A 19,176-nucleotide genomic window follows, 5' to 3' on the forward strand; every position below is an offset into this window, starting at 1 on the left:
GCTGTGGCATAGGCCTGCAGCCGCAGCTCTGATTCGACCCCTAGCCTGGGAACTTCCATATGCCATAGGTGCAGCCACAAAAGGACAAAAGAAGAAAAAGAAGGAATAGCTAAAACATGACTGCAAAGAGAATTACTTGAATAAAATCACATCTGAAGAAATTAAAACAGTGTCCAGTACATAGTAATCACTCCATACATGTTATGTCATCATTACCATGCAGGTGGATATCTATGAGCCTACCCAGTAAAAGAACCACAAATCAACGAAGATCACTGTAAGATGATGGAAAGTACTAGGCTTAAATCTTGCTTTGTTATGTGATACAGGGAAGGATACGCTTTTTAAAAGTTTTTAATTAAAAACATACTAGACTTGTAACTGAAGAGAGCTGCTCCTGCTGGCCTTGAAGAAAGAAACTGCTGTGTTGTAAACAGCTTATGTGGAGGTCCACGTGGCACAAAACTCTAGGACCTGAGGGTGATGACCCCCAGCCAGCAGCCCTCGGGGTTCGCAGGAGAATTCAGCCAACGACCTGAATCAGCCTGGAAACAGATTCTTCCCCATCCAAGTTTCCACATGAGAACACAGTCCAGCCAGGCCCTCGCCTGCTGCCTTGTAAACCTTGGGCAGAGGGTGCCTGGGTTCCCATTTATACCTGACACGTGTATCATTTCTTTAGTTGCCCAGACTCGTGAGCCACAGAAACCCTGACATAATGAGTGTCTTGTTTTTTGTTGTTGTTGTTATTTTTTTTTTTTTTGTCTTTTTTTGCCATTTATTGGGCCGCTCTCACAGCATATAGAGTTCCCAGGCTAGGGGTCTAATTGGAGCCGTAGCCACCGGCCTATGCCAGAGCCACAGCAACGCAGATCCGAGCCACGTCTGCAACCTACACCACAGCTCACGGCAACGCCAGATCTTCAACCCGCTGGGTAAGGCCAGGGATCAAACCCGCAACCTCATGGTTTCTAGTCGGATTCGTTAACCACTGTGCCAAGATGGGAACTCCTGTTGTTGTTGTTATTTAATGTAACAAACCATAGAGAATATTTTGTAAAGAAAGAAGGAAAAAGAAAAAATTCACCCACTGTCCTCTCATGCAACCTAATTAGCATTCTGGACATTCTTTATAAATACGGCTTACTGTACAGTGAATCAGAGTATGCCTACAATTCTACAACCCGAATTTTTCACCTACATTATATACATCCTCCCATGTTAGTAATGTTGTTTTTTTGTTTGTTTGTTTTTTAGGGGCTGCACCTACAGCATATGGAAGTTCCCAGGCTAGGGGTCGAATCAGAGCTGCAGCTACCAGCCTACACCACAGCCACAGCAATGCCAGATCTGAATCATGTCTGTGACCTACACCACAGCTCGAGGCAACACCGGATTCTTAACCCACTGAGTGGGGCCAAGCATCAAACCTGCATCCTCATGGATACTAGACGAGTTCATTTCCACCGAGCCACAATGGGAACTCCATGTTTATTATTTTTAATGGCTGTAAAATTTTCTATGAAGAGGTAGAAGAAAATCATTTAATCAGTCTACTCTTCTTGAACATTTCTGTGGCTTCTGAAATTCTCTATTAGAAGTAAAATACAATTATCAAAATAGGTCTTATGTGACTTTATTTTTTTACATGATTTTTTGGATAGTCCCTAATCCCTAAAAGGAAGCAATCTGGTAAAGATACGTCTCTTTGAACAAAATATATTGGGTATTTCTTGCCAATTTCAATGATACTGGAAATATTTAAAGTACTAGTTTTACCACATTCTTTTCATATTGGATATTTTAAATAAATTTAAATAAATTAAAAAAATAAGTGAAAATGGTATTTAACTTACATTTCTTTAATTATCAGAGCAAGTTTAAATGTTTTTCTGTTTGTTTCAACTTAATACTTTTTCTTTTTTTTTACAACAAAAATAGGCAACATTTATTGAGAAGTTCCTACATATCAAGATCTAGCTATTCATCCATTAATCTTTTTTCCCCTTAATGTGAAATTTATTTATTTATTATTTATTTTATTTTATTTATCTTTTTTTTTTTGCCATTTCTTGGGCTGCTCCTGTGGCATATGGAGGTTCCCAGGCTAGAGGTCTAATCGGAGCTGCAGCTGCCGGCCTACACCAGAGCCACAGCAACACGGGATCCGAGCCATGTCCGCAACCTACACCACAGCTCATGGCAACGCTGGATCCTTAACCCGCTGAGCAAAGCCAGGAATTGAACCCGCAACCTCATGGCTCCTATTCGGATTCGTTAACCATTGCGCCACGACAGGAACTCCATATTTATTTCTTATTTTTTTTAATTACTCAAATGAATGTATCACATCTGTAGTTGTATAATGACCATCACAATCCAATTTTATGGGATTTCCATCCTACAACCCAAGCACTTCCCCCCACCCCCCAAACTGTCTCCTCCAGAGACCATAAGTTTTTCAATGTCTGTGAATTAGTATCTGTTCTGTAAAGAAGTTCAGTCTGTCCTTTTTGCACATTCCACATGTCAGGAAAAGCATTTGATATTGGTGTCTCGTTGCATGGCTGACTTCACTTAGCATGATAGTTTCTAGGTCCATCCATGTTGCAAAAAATATGGGTATTTCATTTCTTTTAATGGCTGAGTAATATTCCACTGTGTGTACATACCACATCTTCTTGATCCACTCCTCTGTCGATGGACATTTAGGTTGTTTCCATGTCTTGGCTATTGCAAATAGTGCTGCAATGAACATCGGAGTACATGTGTCTTTGTGAGTCATGGTTTTCTCTGGGTAGATGCCCAGGAGTGTGATTGCTGGATCAAATGGGAGTTGTGTGCTTAGTTTCCTGAGGAATCTCCATACTGCTTTCCACAGTGGTTGCACCAATTGACAATTCCACCAACAGTGTTCTAGGGTTCCTTTTTCTCCACTCCCTCTCCAGCACTTATTGTTTGTAGACTTTTGGATGCTGGCCATTCTGGCTGGTGTAAGGTGGTACCTCAGAGTGGTTTTGATTTGCATCTCTCTAAGAATGAGTGATGTTGAACATCTTTTCATGTGTTTCTTGGCCATCTGTACGTCTTCTTTGGAGAACTGTCTATTTAGATCTTCTGCCCATTTTTTGATGGGTTTCTTTGCTTTTGGTATGGAGCTGCAGAAGGTGTATGTAAATTTTAGAGATGAATCCCTTGTCAGTTGATTCACATGCAAAGATTTTCTCCCATTCTGTGGGTTGTCTTTTTGTTTTGTTTAGGGTTTCCTTTGCTGTGCAGAAACTTTGAAGTTTGATTAGGTCCCATGTGTTTAGTTTTGTTTTTATTGTCAGTACTCTAAGAGGTGGATCTGAGAAGATGTTGCTGTCATTTATGTCAGAGAGTGTTGATACTAGAAATATTTAAAGTACTAGTTTTACCACATTCTTTTCAGTATTGGATATTTTAACTAAATTTAAGTATTTAAATAAATTTTAAAAAATAAGTGAAAACGGTACTTTGTTCTTACATTTCTTTAATTATCAGAGCAAGTTTAATTATCAGAGCAAGTTTTTCTATGTTTGTTTCTACTTAATACTTTTTCTTTAAAAATATTATCTTAGATTGAGTTGCCCAACTTCACTGAGACTCAGCTTCTTTAGCTGTAAAGTGCAAGATAATATTACATACAGCACACTGTTGCTTGAAATCAAATACAGGCAGGCCTTGTTTTATTGCATGTCACAGATATGGTGTTTTTTATAGACTGAAGGATTGGGGTGGCCCTGCGGGCAAGTCTGTTGGTACCATTTCCCAGCAGTATTTGCTCTCATCACATCCCTGTATCACATTTTGGTAATTCTGAAAATATTTCAAACCCTCCACCAGCAAAAAAGGTTACAATTCTCTGAAACCTCAGATGATGGTTACCTTTTTAAAGCAATATACATATGTATTTTTTTTGGAGGGGGGGTGCATCTGCAGCATATGGAAGTTCCCAGGCTAAGGGTGGAATTGGAGCTGCAGCTTCAGGCCTACACCACAGCCGCAGCCACAGAAACATGGGATCCGAACCTTGTCTACAGCCTACACCTCAGCTTATAGCAATGCCAGATCCTTACCCCACTGGGCGAGGCTAGGGATCGAACCCACATCTTCATGGACACTAGTCGGGTTCTTAACCTGCTGAGCCATAATGGGAACTCCCCAAATATTTTTAATTAAGGTATATACCTTTATTTTTTTTACACACAATGCTACTGCACACTTAACAGACCTCAGTATAGTGTAGACAGACTGCATACATGTGCACTAGAAAACCAAGAAATTCGTGGGACTCGCTTGTTGCGACACTCATTTACTGAGGTGATGCGGAACCCAGCCCACACTACCTTCAATGATTGCCTGTTATGGAATCATTTGAGTGAAAATACTGATGATGCCTGGCACGCAGCAGTGGCTCTGTTTTAATTAAATGCACAAATCAACAAGTAAGTGGTCAGTTATACAGAACTATACGGTGGCCGACAACATTCATCTAATATTCATGTAGCATCCAGGCACCATGAAACTAGCAGTGGGGAGAAAGGGCAATTTTCTGGGCAACATACAAAAGATGGAGCGTGGTGACCAAAAAAGGAGCAAGGTGTCGCTGCCAGTACATCTACCTTGAAAACAGGGATTTACAGGGAGGTATCCCAGTGCAGCATGACCTCGAAAGCCCAGATGCGGGAGTCATTCCGTGTGCACCTCCCACCCCCCAACTCCTCTCCCAAAGAAAGGGCGCCCTAGAAGATTTCTATCTCCACACCTGAGGATAAGTTTCCTCTGCCTTGGAAAGAGCCAATTCCAGGTTTTTCTACTGCCTGTTTCAATGAAAAAAAAGAAAATATAGGGCATCCTTTTATTGTTTGAGGGGAAAAGCATTATTTATATGACAAAAGGAAAGCCTCTGTGGAAAGCACTTAATCAGCTATGAAATTGCCATGTAACTGAGAGGCTTCATTTTTATCTCACTGGCAGATGTTTGGGCCACAAAATAGGGTTAGAACTTGGAAATCGAAGTTAACGTTCAATCAGCTCTATAAAAGACCCACACTGGATGTGAACTCAGTCCTGGATTTCAGTTTCTGATGAAATATCCTGTTGCTCTTGTTCAGAGAGAGCTATTTGGGGCCAGAATGCAAACAATTTTTCATTTCTGCTAGGAAGAAGCTATTCTGATAATGTCGGTAACAGTGGTAAAAGAAATCTGGGGGAAAAAGTATGAAGGAAATGCATTATTCCTCTTCCTATCAGGTGACTGTCACACCTTCCCACCTCTCTGGCGCCAAGGACAGCTCTTTGGAGGAAAAGCCTCAGAAGGCAGGTCTGATTGCATCACATCATCAGCTAAGCCTCCACCAGGGGTTTATAATTTACTTGGTAAAAACAGACAGTCAAACATTGGTCAAGTCCCCTGAAAGGCATCCAGAAAGCTGTCCTTGCTTACCACATGGACACAGAGCTGGACACGCAGCGCCGAAGTGCCATGATCCCTCTTGGGAACTGGGGCTGTTTGCTGGTCCTTTCGAAATAATGAGTCAGACCAGAGGTTTAAGGGCAGGGGAAATGGTTCCTAATAAGAAGCTGGATAAGTGCTAATTTTAAGACAAAAGCCAAATGGCCATGTTACAAGCACCCCTGGGAACAGAAGAAAATATATATTCTCAAAAGTCAGCTTACGAAATTACTAAATGAAAAAAAAAAAGCATACAAATGCTTTTCATGATTCTGATAATCATGAACACACTTCATAACTAAAATGAGATACCCTTTCCATGACAGTATCACGCTGGTCCAATTTTTCAACATCTAAAAGGCAGAGTTTATAGCAGTGACGGCCACACTGGCCACTCGCCAGAAGTGTACAAAGCTCAGGGCCCAGGGCATCCCCGAGGTTGTCTGAGATGCAGCAAGTACCACGTGGAAGTCAGATGGAGACCATTCTGGGGGCAGGATTGTTTTCTTTTTACAGATGCAGGAAGAAGTTTCTTCTAACCATTCAAATGCTCAATTTTAAACTATCTGCCACCCGGGGCATCAAACTGTGGACTCCCAGACTGTCAGGGCTGGGAGGGTCCTCAGAAATTATTAGTCCAACCCTCTCCCTTTACAGCAGGTAATAGGGCCACCCAAGAGGGACATGATGTGTTCAAAGCTGTACGCTGACTGAAACGATCCCACGAATTGGGAGGTTGTGGGGGGGCTGTCAGGCTTGTCTGTGACACTCAGGTTCCTCCAGCCCCACCACTAGGTTCTCACTGCATCTGGTTCTGATTATACAGAGCATGGCATGAGTTACTGAGAGCAAATGTGTACCCCCAGAAAAGAGCAATGCAACACTTTCTTTGTCCCTCTTCATTCCAGACCCCACATTTCCTGTTCGGACAGGACAGCCCCGTCCCTTGCACACAGCTCCACCTGCCTGGGGCTTTCGCCCCAGAAGTGCAAGCACATCCCTTGCAGCCTCTCCCAGTCCTGAGTACAGAGGCCAGTGGTGCATTCTCCTTTACCCCTTCTGTTCCCACAGAAGGGTAGGGCCTGGCAACACACTCCTCCCGGGCCTGCCAATCATGATGAACCTGGTTCTGCTCAAAATGTACAATTTCTGGCAATCAGTTTAAGGCTGGTTGGGCCACAGGACTAATTCCTATATATTACATAATGCAGCTTTGTGATTTCCTCTCCCCAAGCACGGAAGCCTGAGCACGTGCATCTGGTGATGCTCCCTGCCAGGAGGGGAGGGGAGGGGTGCCCTGCAGTGGTTGCTGCTGAGAGAAAGGAGGACCAAGACCCCCAGCATCCTTACAATGGCCATTTGGCACCTCATCTTATACAGAACAGCTGGTGATTGCTTTAAAGGCAGGACAGCTTTATCTCCAAGTGGTCTTGAACGTGGGTCAAACTAGTATTATGAGGGAAAAAGAAAGCAACATCCCTGTGGACTCTGATCTTAGGTGTTAGGTACCATTGGAGAGAGCCTGGCAGCTAGCCATCATGGGACAAAACCACTCCACAGGGCATAAAAAATAAGACCGAAACCCGTCAAATGTCTAAAGAGTACCTGCAATTTGATATTCTTCCCCGCTAATCCCACCCCTGCAAACAACATGACAGAAAGACACAATTTTCACATCAAGAGACTATCTCATTCCACTTTGACATTAAAACATTCAAGTGCATTTCTTAAAATGCTGTGGATAAGGAAATGGTTTACCTTCCAGCATTTTTTGCAGACTGTTCCTCATGACATGGATGTTCTCTATCCCGATAAACTGAAACTTGATATTGGAATAATTGTCTTCATTCTCATAGCCTTTCCCTGCAGCACGATTTGCCATCGCATTAAGCTGCAGTGTCAGCAAAACAGAACAGTCACCAATGACATTCAGGACATGCAACAATCACAACATTTCACGGCTGTCCGTAAGAACACTCCAAGTGATGTGCAGAAACATGCTTTAAATCACAGCAACATTGCACCAGGCTAGGTAGCTTTCAGACACTTGTGGATGAGCTTAAATTCAACATCAGTTTTTTTTGATGTGGGAACATTTCTTAGCTGGGAAGCATCCTATAGATAAGGTGCCTCTTGCAGGTCCCGGTCAAAAATGCCAAATCCACTGTGGATTCTGTACAGAGCCAAGCTGCCCCTACCTGACACTGAACCTGACAGCCTGAGGTTGGCAGAAGAATATCAGGAGATGCAGTTGGCAACTTAAAGCTCTGTAAGTTAAACTTTGATATCTCCCAGTATTAGAATGCCAGCACACACATGGATGTGCAGGAATGGCTACGTCATTCTACTTTGCCTACAAGAATCCCAATGCAACCTTGGGCAGGAGTCACTGAATAGAATGAAGAGAAAGTGAACAGATGCGACGTCTCCCGAGACTATTTCCTGCGACCTCCCTATTTAACTCCCCAGAGAAGTTTTTTTAAAAAAATCACATTATCATAAGTTCATATATGAGAAGTGGTGGTTCCTAGTGCAAACTGAGTTAAATGGTAACGAACTTGAAAGAAATATATGAAATGCAAACTTCTGCTTTATTCCTGGGTAACTAAAATCAAGAAGAGCAAGTCCTTGGAGTTCCCATCATGGCTCAGCGGTTAAAGAACCCGATTAGCATCCATGAGGATGCGGGTTCGATTAGCTCAGTGGGGTAAGGATCCAGTGTTGCCGTGAGCTGTGGATCCCGTGTTGCTGTTGTTCTGGCATAAGCCGGGGGCTACAGCTCCGACTGAACCTCCGTATGCTGTGGGTATGGCCCTAAAAAGACAAAAAAAAAAAAAAAAGACGGGCAAGTCCCACCTTAGCTGGGAACCATACAGATTTCTAGAACGAATGTACTGTTGCTATACTCCATTCTTGCTGCTTAGCTACGCGAGTCATCATGCCCTAGACATCAGTATTCAGTGACACTCTTCTGCCCCCTCACAAAGGGCAGGAGGGCTGGCCCAGGCAGAGAACTTACCACCAGAAAATATCCCTTTTTAGGACTGCAGTGCAGTACTGGGTGGATAATAATGAATACTCTTCAAAAAGCCAAGTTTAAAAAACTAAGTTCAGTTAAAAACATACATATTCTTTTTCTTTTTTGCTTTTTAGGGCCACAATTGAGGCATAGGGAACTTCCCAGGCTTGGGGTCCAATTGGAGCTGCAGCTGCCAGCCTACACCATAGCCACAGCCACACCAGATCTGAGCGGTGTCTGCGACCTACACGATAACTTGAGGCAACACTGATTCTTAATTGAGGTCAGGGATTGAAAATGCATCCTTATGGATACTAGTCGGGTTCATTGAGCCACAAACGGAACTCCTGAAACATATATATTCTTTAACCCAGTCTCCTATTTGTGAGAATCTGACTCATTAAAATACTAGCACAGGGAGTTTCCATCGTGGCTCAGTGGTTAACGATTCCGACTAAGAACCATGAGGTTTCGGATTCAATCCCTGTCTTTGCTCAGTGGGTTAAGGATCTGGCATTGCCATGAGCTGTGGTGTGGGTTGCAGATGCAGCTCAGATCCTGTGTTGCTGTAGCTCTGGCGTAGGTCAGCGGCTACAGCTCTGATTAGACCGTAGCCTGGGAACCTCCATATGCCATGGGTGCGGCCCTAAAAAAGGACAAAAAGACTAAATAAATAAATAAATAAATAAAATAGTAGCACACAAAGACAGATGTCCAAGAATGTTTACCGTAACCTTTTAAAAATAATAGTCAAGGAGTTCCCGTCGTGGCGCAGTGGTTAACGAATCCGACTAGGAACCATGAGGTTGCGGGTTCGGTCCCTGCCCTTGCTCAGTGGGTTAAGGATCCGGCGTTGCCGTGAGCTGTGGTGTAGGTTGCAGACGCAGCTCGGATCCTGTTGCTGTGGCTCTGGCGTAGGCTGACAGCTACAGCTCCGATTTGACCCCTAGCCTGGGAACCTCCATATGCCGGGAGCGGCCCAAGAAATAGCAGAATGACCCAAAAAAAAAAAAAAAATAGTCAATATTAAAAAACTAAAAATCTGTGAATGACTCAATGGAGACATAACTGGATAAATTATGGTATAGTCCTACCCTGGATGAAAAGGGGGGAGGGGAGGGGAGGGGAGAAGAGAGATTGGGAATGGGCCCACAACATGCTCCGTAGAAAGAGTCAGCTCCGGAACAATACGCATACAGTTCTCCATTTTGGGGGCAAACCAACCAACCCACAGACATGCGTTTATGTTCGTGCCTGTTGGGATAAGCAGAACAAAAATGAATGGAAGGCTATACCAACGTAGCGGCGATTACAGAAGGAAGACAGAGGTGCTGCATGCAGGGTCCTATCAACACGACTGTAGATGCTCCTCTATTCTTTGTACAGAACAGATATATTAGGCGTATAATTTAAATAACAGAAATAAAATGTAGTAGAAGTCAAAAATAATGCAGCAGAGGCAAGTTGCTGCCATCAGGGGCTCAGGGTGTAGATGCCTCACTTTCTTGCTCCAAGACTTGGCTCACGTGACATCATGGGGCTTGCCCCTCCTAACGCTGTTTCCACTTTACAGAAAGACTGTTCCCTTTCTCCCAGGCACACCATGAGATTAAAGGGTTTGGTCTTAATTAAGAAAAAATATTAAAACAATTCTATTTTTAAGAAATGTACATTCATGGTTTAAATTTTTAAAATACTTTAAGGGGAAAATTTTTCTAAAATTACCTATAGACATTGTTCTTTTGAAACATACTAGTATCAAAACATCACTGGTTTGTATAATTATTTTCCAAAGCTGTTGGCTCATCCTTTAGAACAAGCTTCATAAATAAAATCTTTGATAAGATACTTGCAAGTCTCTTTATGCTACATGCTTATTCTGTTATCTTTAACTGTTTAAGTTAAGCCTACATACCAGAGGTACTCTTTTTAAATTGTGCATTGAGTCAACACCAAAATACTATTATTATTTTAACCTATAATCAGGACTCTATGTTCACATCTTTTAAACAGCTGATGACCTATGACCTGGGAGAATTTATTGATGGTCTTCTTTAAAAGCAAAGGAGCAATACAAGATGGCCTCTTAAGTCAATGGTACTTCTCATAATGAACAGAAGGTGGCAGTATTTAATCTACCATCTCAAGTGTACTTTCTCAAGGTTTCCATGTATTTATAGGGCCTGACCTGAACCCTCAAAGCAGGAAACACTGTTTTATAATTAACAAAAATTCAGAAGCTATCTTGGATCAAGGGGTATATTCATTTAGATAAAATATCTCTTGTATCAATAAAATACTAAGTTCTGTCCCTTAAGCTGAGAATTCCATTTCACATCCAAAGAAAAAGCTATTCATTTTGCTCCTAACAATTCTTAAATAGTGAAAGAAACCAACCTCAAAAGGTCACATACTCTTTATTTTCAACTATATTAGTGTTTCTGAAATGACAAGCTTATAGAGAAGAGAGTAGGGGTTATTTTTGGTGATGTAATAGTTCTATACCTTGACTGGGGTCCTGAATATACAAACATACGTATGTGATAAAATTTTATACAGCTAAATACACACACACACAGACATACACAAACACAGACACACACAAGGTTGGAGGATTGTGTGATGTCAATATCCTGGTTGCATTATTGCACCAGTTTTTGCAAGACATTACCATTGGGGGAAAGTGGGCAAAAGAGACATGGTATCTCTGTAATATTTCCTACAACTGCATGTGAATCTAAAACAATCCCAAAATACAAACTTTAATTTTTAAAAAAATGCTCAAATAGATAAAACAATGGAGGTAACTGCAGTCCAATTTCAATCTATGCTTAAGGAACACAACAGACGACTGAAAAGTGGAAATGGAAAACATGCCCTGTTTTCTAACCCAAGGCTATTGCGTGATCCTCTCTACATCTCTGGGTGCAAAGAAAAGCTCATACATCAAACAGAAAAACTCTCTTGTTTCTCAACAAACACTTAACCAATACCTACTGCATGCCAGGCACTGCACAGAATAAAAATGTGGGAAAAAGAAGCTTCTCTGAAGCCACAAGCTGATCATCAAGTATAGAAACACAAGCACATGACACCAAGTAACAGCAGAGACAAGAGCCGCCAGGACTGGGAGGAGCCAAGTGTCTGCTGGAGGCAGAGGCAGGAGTTAGAACCTGGAGCAGCCCCGTGGGGGCATCAGGGGTATCATTTCATGATAGAAGGGAGACTTGAGAAGGAAGGAAGGATGGGGAGAAAGGCGGAGGGCATCCCAGATGAAGTGATGAGGAGGAAACAGGTGGGGACCAAATCAAGGAGCAGGTGGGAATCGGCAAGCCGACCAGGGCTGACACCGAGGAAGGTTCAAGTGTGGCGGCAGCAGCAAGAGGGGAGGCTGGAAATGATCAGGCTCCTCTGTGAACAAGCCAGAGTCAAGAAGTGCTGCCTTCATCTGTGACAGTTAAGAGCCACTGAAGGCTGCCGAGCAGACTCAATTGAAACACTTGAGACTTTTGTATCCATGACAGAGAAGATCCACCGGAACGGAGCAGAGCACCTGGTCGCCACAGCAAGCCTGTGGAGACCACTGATGACCACAAGCCTAGGCCTCCAGCTGCCACAGAACTGGCCCCCAAGGAAGATTTACCGAAAGGCTGACCCACCAAATAAACGCCTGAGGAACAGAGTGAAATCAAGAGGTGAACAGGCCAAGAATGTTAAAAAACAGAAAGAAAATTTTTCCCCTTCCAATTTTATTTTATTTTATTTTGAGAAAATGTAATTGTTAATAATATTTTTTTCTTTTTTTTATAATTTTTTCCCCTTCCAATTTTAAATCATCAATCAAATATATTAAAACCACGGAAACTCAGTCAACGATGAACTTCATATCAAGTTAAAGGTCAGTCCAGTGCCTCTCCTAGTCTCGGAGTCTCCACTTTCAGCAGAGTACATCCTGTCCCTCAATGACAGAACTGATCTGACGTGGCTGGAAAGTGGGAACTGCAGTTGATCTTGGCAGGAGGACCAGGCCACACCCTCGCCTAGGGTGTCACTTAACAGTCCTCTTCTCTCCATCTGCATCTGATGAAAGGAAGAATTTAACTTGTGACATAAACGTGAAAAGAAGAGGTGATTTTATTTCTTGCGACTGCTGTCTACAACTGTGCTAATCAAAATCCTCCTTTCCTCCCCGAAGGAAGAACGAATAGCTTTCTGATCACAGTCAGGAAGTCACCGTTAACTCCAGTTAAAATCCCAGCCTCATGTATGATGCAGAAGTATCTCTTTGCATCATTATAGGCTGTTTGGACTGGTGAAGGGTCTGCTCTGGTACTTTCTCTTTTTCCTTTTTCTCTAGGTTCTATCTGGATATTGGGGAGGGGGGAGGACAGAAACATCTCTTTGTGAAGCTGGACAAGACTGTCATTCTCTCCATCAGCCATCACCGCCTTTTGGTTAACACAAAGCATCACTGCCTCTCTAGCCTAAGTGTCCAAATCCGAGGGTGCGCACAGCAGCTAGGGTGTGTCCAATCCTTGGGTGGGTTGGGGAGGAGGTACACAGTTCACGAGGCACACATGGGAGACCTACCTTGGCGTGGGCCTGTCCCAAGGCCTCGGCTTCCCTCCCCAGCGGGTAACCCACAGTCACAAGCAGCTGGGACCTCCAGGGGGAAGAGGACACCAGCTAGACGGCTCACGTGTAACTTCCTTTCTCAGTGTCCTCCTGACCTACAGGTCATCCCATCCTTGTCCTGCTAGAGAGGTAAAGCAGAGGGCCCACTGCACTAAACCCCGCTGCCTCTTCATTTCCCCAGCTCAATGCCGTGGCGGCCACCAGCAAGTCTGTGACACACACGAGCAAGTCACATCCTCGCTTCTCTTGTGTCTTGCACTCCAATCTTTATAGCTGATTCTCCTAAACATCCCCTCAGAGGATTCGGTGAGTGGAAACCACCTGGCTATGGATTCCAGAGAAGCAGAAAAACTTTCAATGAGACATACTGTTGCACAGCAAAAGGAGCACTTCTGAGGTGAAATCAGAGGCCATCAAAATAAAGTTATCTCTGGAGGAGGAGCCAGCACAGAAGGCTGAGTGTCTGATCTTCTATAAGTCTGCAGTTTGTCCTTCCACTCTGACTTTCCAGCCTCCCTGGGAATGTGCACAGAGGGGCAACCTCCCTGAGCCCGAGAGTGGACAGGAGGCTCCCCTGGAGACCGTGGTCAATGGACAGCACCACAATCTAACAGAAGTGTGGGCTCAGCTTGGATAAGCCTAGATCTGAATCTGCGCTCTGACCTCAACTGTGTGACCTTGGGCGAATGATTTAACCTCTCTAAACCTCAGATTTCATCCATACAAAGGAAAGAACAGCTCCTAATTTGCAGGAGTGGTAGAAGAATTGAAGGAAGAAGCTCAGTAAACTCCTAGAACGAAGTAATGATAAAGTCCTGAATGAAGCTGAGATAAAAAGACCGGGATCTCATTTTAACAATTCCGCAAAGATGGTGTCCACACCACAGCATCTCATAGCTTCTTAATGTACCAAATCCTAGTGGGAGCATTTGACCTCAGGGGTGTGGCATTTTTTTTTTTAAATGGATACCCAGTTCAAGCTGAGGACCTCACTGCCTCCTGAAATTTTAATGTCAACAAGCAATTCAGAATCTTTCACCTGGACAGGATGAGCCTCGCTCCAAGGACAAGAATGATTTCTAACCTTTCTCTTTGCATTAAACCTGTGGGCAAACCTGGCCAGGGCCCCGTTTGCTGCCCACTGCCCACAGCAAACACAGACCCACCTGGTCTCCTGGCTACAGAGGAACAAAAATCAACAGACGTGATCTTTAAAAGAATGAAAGCTCTGAGCAAACAGTTTAAAGTTCCTGTGAAGGTGTGCACCTGGGTGAACAGGAAGAGGACGCAACATATATGAGACACCAATTTTCTTTAATGGATCAGCATCAAACTTCTTATCACTGAGAGCAAACACACTTAGTGCTAAATACACCCTTCCAATCGAATCCTTTGGATTAATTTATTTTAAATCTGGACTATGCCTGGCTCAACAGCTGCCACACTGCCCAGAAGCTTTACAGAACGCACTACACACTTGGATTGTTGGCTCTTACATCAGCAGGCGAATCTGTTCGCCTTTATTTAAATCTGGTAAAATGGGATTAAAGAAGGGCATTCCAATTCACTAAAGCCCCCGTCTCTTCTTCCCTTTCCTAGTTTGCCTTCTGCATATGTGTCTGAGATGCAGGCACTCATTCAGTCCTTTTTGACTGTTAGAAAATTCAGAGCAGATCCACTGTCCTGACACAAAAGGTATGATGAAGAGGAGGGAAACAGTCAAGGTGAGAAAAGCACCCATCAAGAGAGAGCAGTAAAAAGTCAGGGATCTTCTGGCATCTTTCGAGTGAAAGTCTTCCAGCTGAGAAGCTCTGATTTTCCCACTCCAAAGCCCTTACCTGTCGCTGTACTTTGAGAATTTATCTAAAAGGATGGGAGTCTCTTCCCTATGACCTACGAGAATGGGAACCAGCTGTCACATGTCAGTCCCTGGGTTCCACGCCTACTCTGCTGCCTGGCATCCTGGAGTGATCCATCTTCGCTGCCTCACCCACGGCCACCCCGTAGCTGCCCTCTTGTCAGCTCAGACTGTTCTTTGGTCAGTGCTGTAAGGGCTTATCTAACACCAGGAAGACATCAAACTCAGTGATCGAGACCATGAATCACAATATTTGATGAACTGGGACTCAGAGGAGCAGGGAAACTGCCAGGGTCAGAACAGCTACACCATGGAGAGCATCCAGTTTCTATGATTGCTCACAGCAGCCACGGGTCTGCACTATTACCACATCCGTAATTACCTACCCCAACATCAGTGCATACTCTGAAGTGACTTGGGCCGTTAATCCTATTTCCTCCTTTCTGTTCTAATGTTTCTTATGCCCTTATGTTCTTTTTTTTTTTTTTCCAATAGCTTCATTGACACCAAATGCACATGCCAAACAATTCATCCATTTATTTTTATTTTTTGTCTTTTTGCTATTTCTTGGGCCACTCCCTCGGCATATGGAGGTTCCCAGGCTAGGGGTCTAATCGGAGCTATAGCCACCGGCCTACTCCAGAGCCACAGCAACGCGGGATCCCAGCTGCGTCTGCAACCTACACCACAGCTCACGGCAACGCCGGATCGTTAACCCACTGAGCAAGGGCAGGGACCGAACCCGCAACCTCATGGTTCCTAGTCGGATTCGTTAACCACTGCGCCACGACGGGAACTCCCAATTCATCCATTTAAAGTGCACAGTTCAATGGTGTTTGGTATATTCCTAGAGCTGCACAACCACCACCACAATCTATTTTTATTAAAACATTTTAATCACCCTAAAAGAAACCCTCCACCCATCAGCTGTCACCTCCCATTTCCTCCCATTCCCCTGTCCCTAGGCAACCACCAACCTGCCTTCTGTCTCTATGGAATTGTCTGCTCTGGACAGTTCATATAAATGGAATCGTACAACCTGCGGTCCTCTGAGACTGACTTCTTTCATTGGCACAACACTTTCAAGGTTCACCCACATGGTAACACCTATCACTACCTCATTCACTTAGTAGTAATGGCCAAAAAATACTCCAGGGAATGGATATAACACATTTTACTAACCCATTCTCAGCTGATGGACATTGGCTGTTTCTATTTGTGGGCTACTATTACGATGAATAAATAGTCACGCACAAGTTTCTGTGCAGACACATGTTCTCATTTCTCCTGATGCAGGAATGGAATTACTGGGTCATGTGGTAACACTTATGTTTAACATTTTGAAATCCTGTGTTCTTTCAAACTTTTTTAGGAATAAAAAATGTTTCGCAGTATAATTTATAAAACAAAGGTTGCTTAAAATCCTCCTCTCAACCTATAGGAAAAACCGCTGTTAACCGTTTAATATGCATACCCTCAAATTTTCTTTAATACAGAGTATATAACTTTTATAACATAATTAAATTATTATTACATCAACGAGATTACATTATCTATATTTTCCATAGCTCACTCTTGCTGCTTCACAGACACCCACATGGAGAAAGAACATGCCCCTCTCTTTCATCAGTCACAGGTCCTAATACAGCTTCATAACTGGCACAAGATCCTAATGCCAAATACGTTGAATAAAGACCATTACTCTCTGTCATCTCATTTTGTCCTATATATTCCAGACTTCCTGTGTGGCTCACCTCATTTTGTCCTATATATTCTATGCCTTTATAGGTGATTTTGTTTCTATGTATACAGTGGCTTGTATTTCTGAGGACTCCATTTGTGGGCTGGTTTACAAAGACATGGGTCTAAGGAATGAAACTGGAATTTATACTGGACCTAACCCTGACTAGTGTCAAAAACATATAAAGTTGAGTGGTAGGTAAGTGTAATATGGACTTCAGCTACCTATTGATGACTAGATCTATTATTTCCTATGGGTTGTTTTATTAAATTATAAAATGAAGATAGAACACATGCATAATTGCAAAATAATATTTTCAAATAAGAGCTAAGTACAAAAGTCTCTACCCTCCCCCAAACTCCCCTTCGCTATGGAATTTTAAGAGGTTAGTTTTTATGCTTCCAGATCTTTTTCTAGTCTAATAGAAATTTTTACACACCTATAGTTTTGTTTTCTTCTGTAACTTCAACAGTATACATATTAATTTGTGACTTTTTCTTTACTTAACATGACATTTTGTAAATCTTTCCAAGTCATAGGTAAACATCACTACAAGCTGAATCTGCAATAGCTCTTACAAAAATCAAGCTGTGGGAATTTCACAGCAAATTTCATATTGTCAGAGAAGAAAAAGGTTCTTTCACGCATCAAATCAAAAAATCATCAGAAATAATCTCCAACATTAAGCCATGCTTTTGTCGTGTGCACTCTGACCCCAGCACACTGCTAGGAGCAGGACAAATATCGGAAGTCCCGCTCATGCCTGGCCCTTCGGGAGCTCAGGCCCTGGGAGGCGCCCACCCTTTGGCAAGGGAAACAGCCCCTCCGTGGGTGGGGCTCCCTGAGCAGATGGGGCGGTCCCTTGGTCGCTCGGCTTCCCCTCACTTCCTAGTTCCTGATCCAGTGCTGCGAAGATATGCGTCGTCAGCGTGGTGACACTTACTTTAGGCCGAGTGTCCACGACGTAAATGAAGTCGCTTCCTGGATTGGCCTTCCTGATGGCCTGGAGCATTTGCTCGTCCTCCAGGCACCGGGCACTGAAGCCGGACAGGGGCTGGCTGCTGCGACAGATGGAGGCCTGCGGGGAGAGCAGCACAGCGGGGTTGGGCAGCCTGTGCAACCACAACCCCCCCATCCCCCACCATCCCGAGACCCTCGGAACATCCCCCGCCCCCCAGAAAAAGGGCCACCCTCCCACATTCGCTTATGCCCCACACCAGCTTGGAAAAGTATCAACGCCTTCTGGAAATCCAGGTTGGTTTCTTTTTTAATTCAAGAAACCACTACCTGGGCAAGCAGTGCACAAAGTTTCTCTATTTAAGAAATGAGGAGGGAGTCCCCGTCGTGGCGCAGTGGTTAACGAATCCGACTAGGAACCATGGGTTGCGGGTTCGGTCCCTGTCCTTGCTCAGTGGGTTAACGATCCGGCGTTGCCGTGAGCTGTGGTGTAGGTTGCAGACGCGGCTCGGATCCCGCGTTGCTGTGGCTCTGGCGTAGGCCAGTGGCTACAGCTCTGATTAGACCCCTAGCCTGGGAACCTCCATATGCCACGGGAGTGGCCCCAAAAAATAGCAAAAAAGACCAAAAAAAAAAAAAAAAAAAAAAGAAATGAGGAATGTGTGAGGATGTCTAGGTAGGATCCGAACAATGAAATGGAAAATCATTTAAATGTCCTACTTTCCTTTTACCAGTACTGTTTCCTCTTCCCGCCAAAGGATACAGTAAATATTTTCCTAAAATTTATAAAAATTATAAAAGTTACTTTAGTGCTTTCCATCATGTTTTTTTACTAGTTCACTTAGAAACATCACAAATATCCAAAACCAGTTCTAATCCTAAAAGGGTAAGTCTTCACTGTGATGAAACCCAGGCAGCTGGACAGCAGGCACAGGCCTGGGCGGAACTAAGTACCTTAGAAGCAAGGGGTTTCCTGGGAATCAGTCTGCATCCTATCCTGCAATTTCCTCTATTCTGCAATTCACACGGAGTATACTGTGTTGTCAGACAATAAACACAACAGCTTACATATTTCCTGAGTTCTTAAAAGTGAGTATGGCTACAACTTAGTAACTGTAAAACTTTTTGTGCAAAGTTCTTTTTATGGATTTAGATTTTTTTTCCCCCTCAGCTTTTCAAAGTATCAAAACCATCACTTTTATTGGGCAAAACACACCTGTCACAATGTGGTGCTACCTTATAGAAGCCAAAGAATGTATGAGCCCAGGGCCATGTACTATCAGATTCCTTCTGCAAATGGTTCTATGAACTCTGATAGAGCATTTGGGTTTAGATTTTAATATTTGAATTGAAGTCAGATCACCAATACAATGTGGAAATGACTCTTTCAAAGACTACACCGGATCCGGGCGGGCCAGGCAGGGAAACCCCTCCTGGAATAGTCATGACCCAGCCTGTTCAGAGCACCTGCACTGCAGGGCTCTATC

At 43.5% G+C, this 19,176-nt stretch overlaps 1 protein-coding gene across 1 annotated transcript in view; it reads right to left on the reverse strand.

Annotated features, from left to right (window-relative positions):
* The window catches only part of MTMR7 (myotubularin related protein 7), a 114,808-nt gene that overhangs the window by 27,256 nt on the left and 68,376 nt on the right, over positions 1–19,176 (reverse strand). Inside the window, 2 exon segments of the mRNA XM_003134197.6 lie at positions 7,238–7,370; positions 17,676–17,810. Of these exon segments, the coding sequence (XP_003134245.4) occupies positions 7,238–7,370; positions 17,676–17,810 (268 nt within the window).

This window comes from Sus scrofa, chromosome 17 (genome assembly GCF_000003025.6).
Source record: "Sus scrofa isolate TJ Tabasco breed Duroc chromosome 17, Sscrofa11.1, whole genome shotgun sequence".
Lineage (NCBI taxonomy): Eukaryota > Metazoa > Chordata > Mammalia > Artiodactyla > Suidae > Sus > Sus scrofa.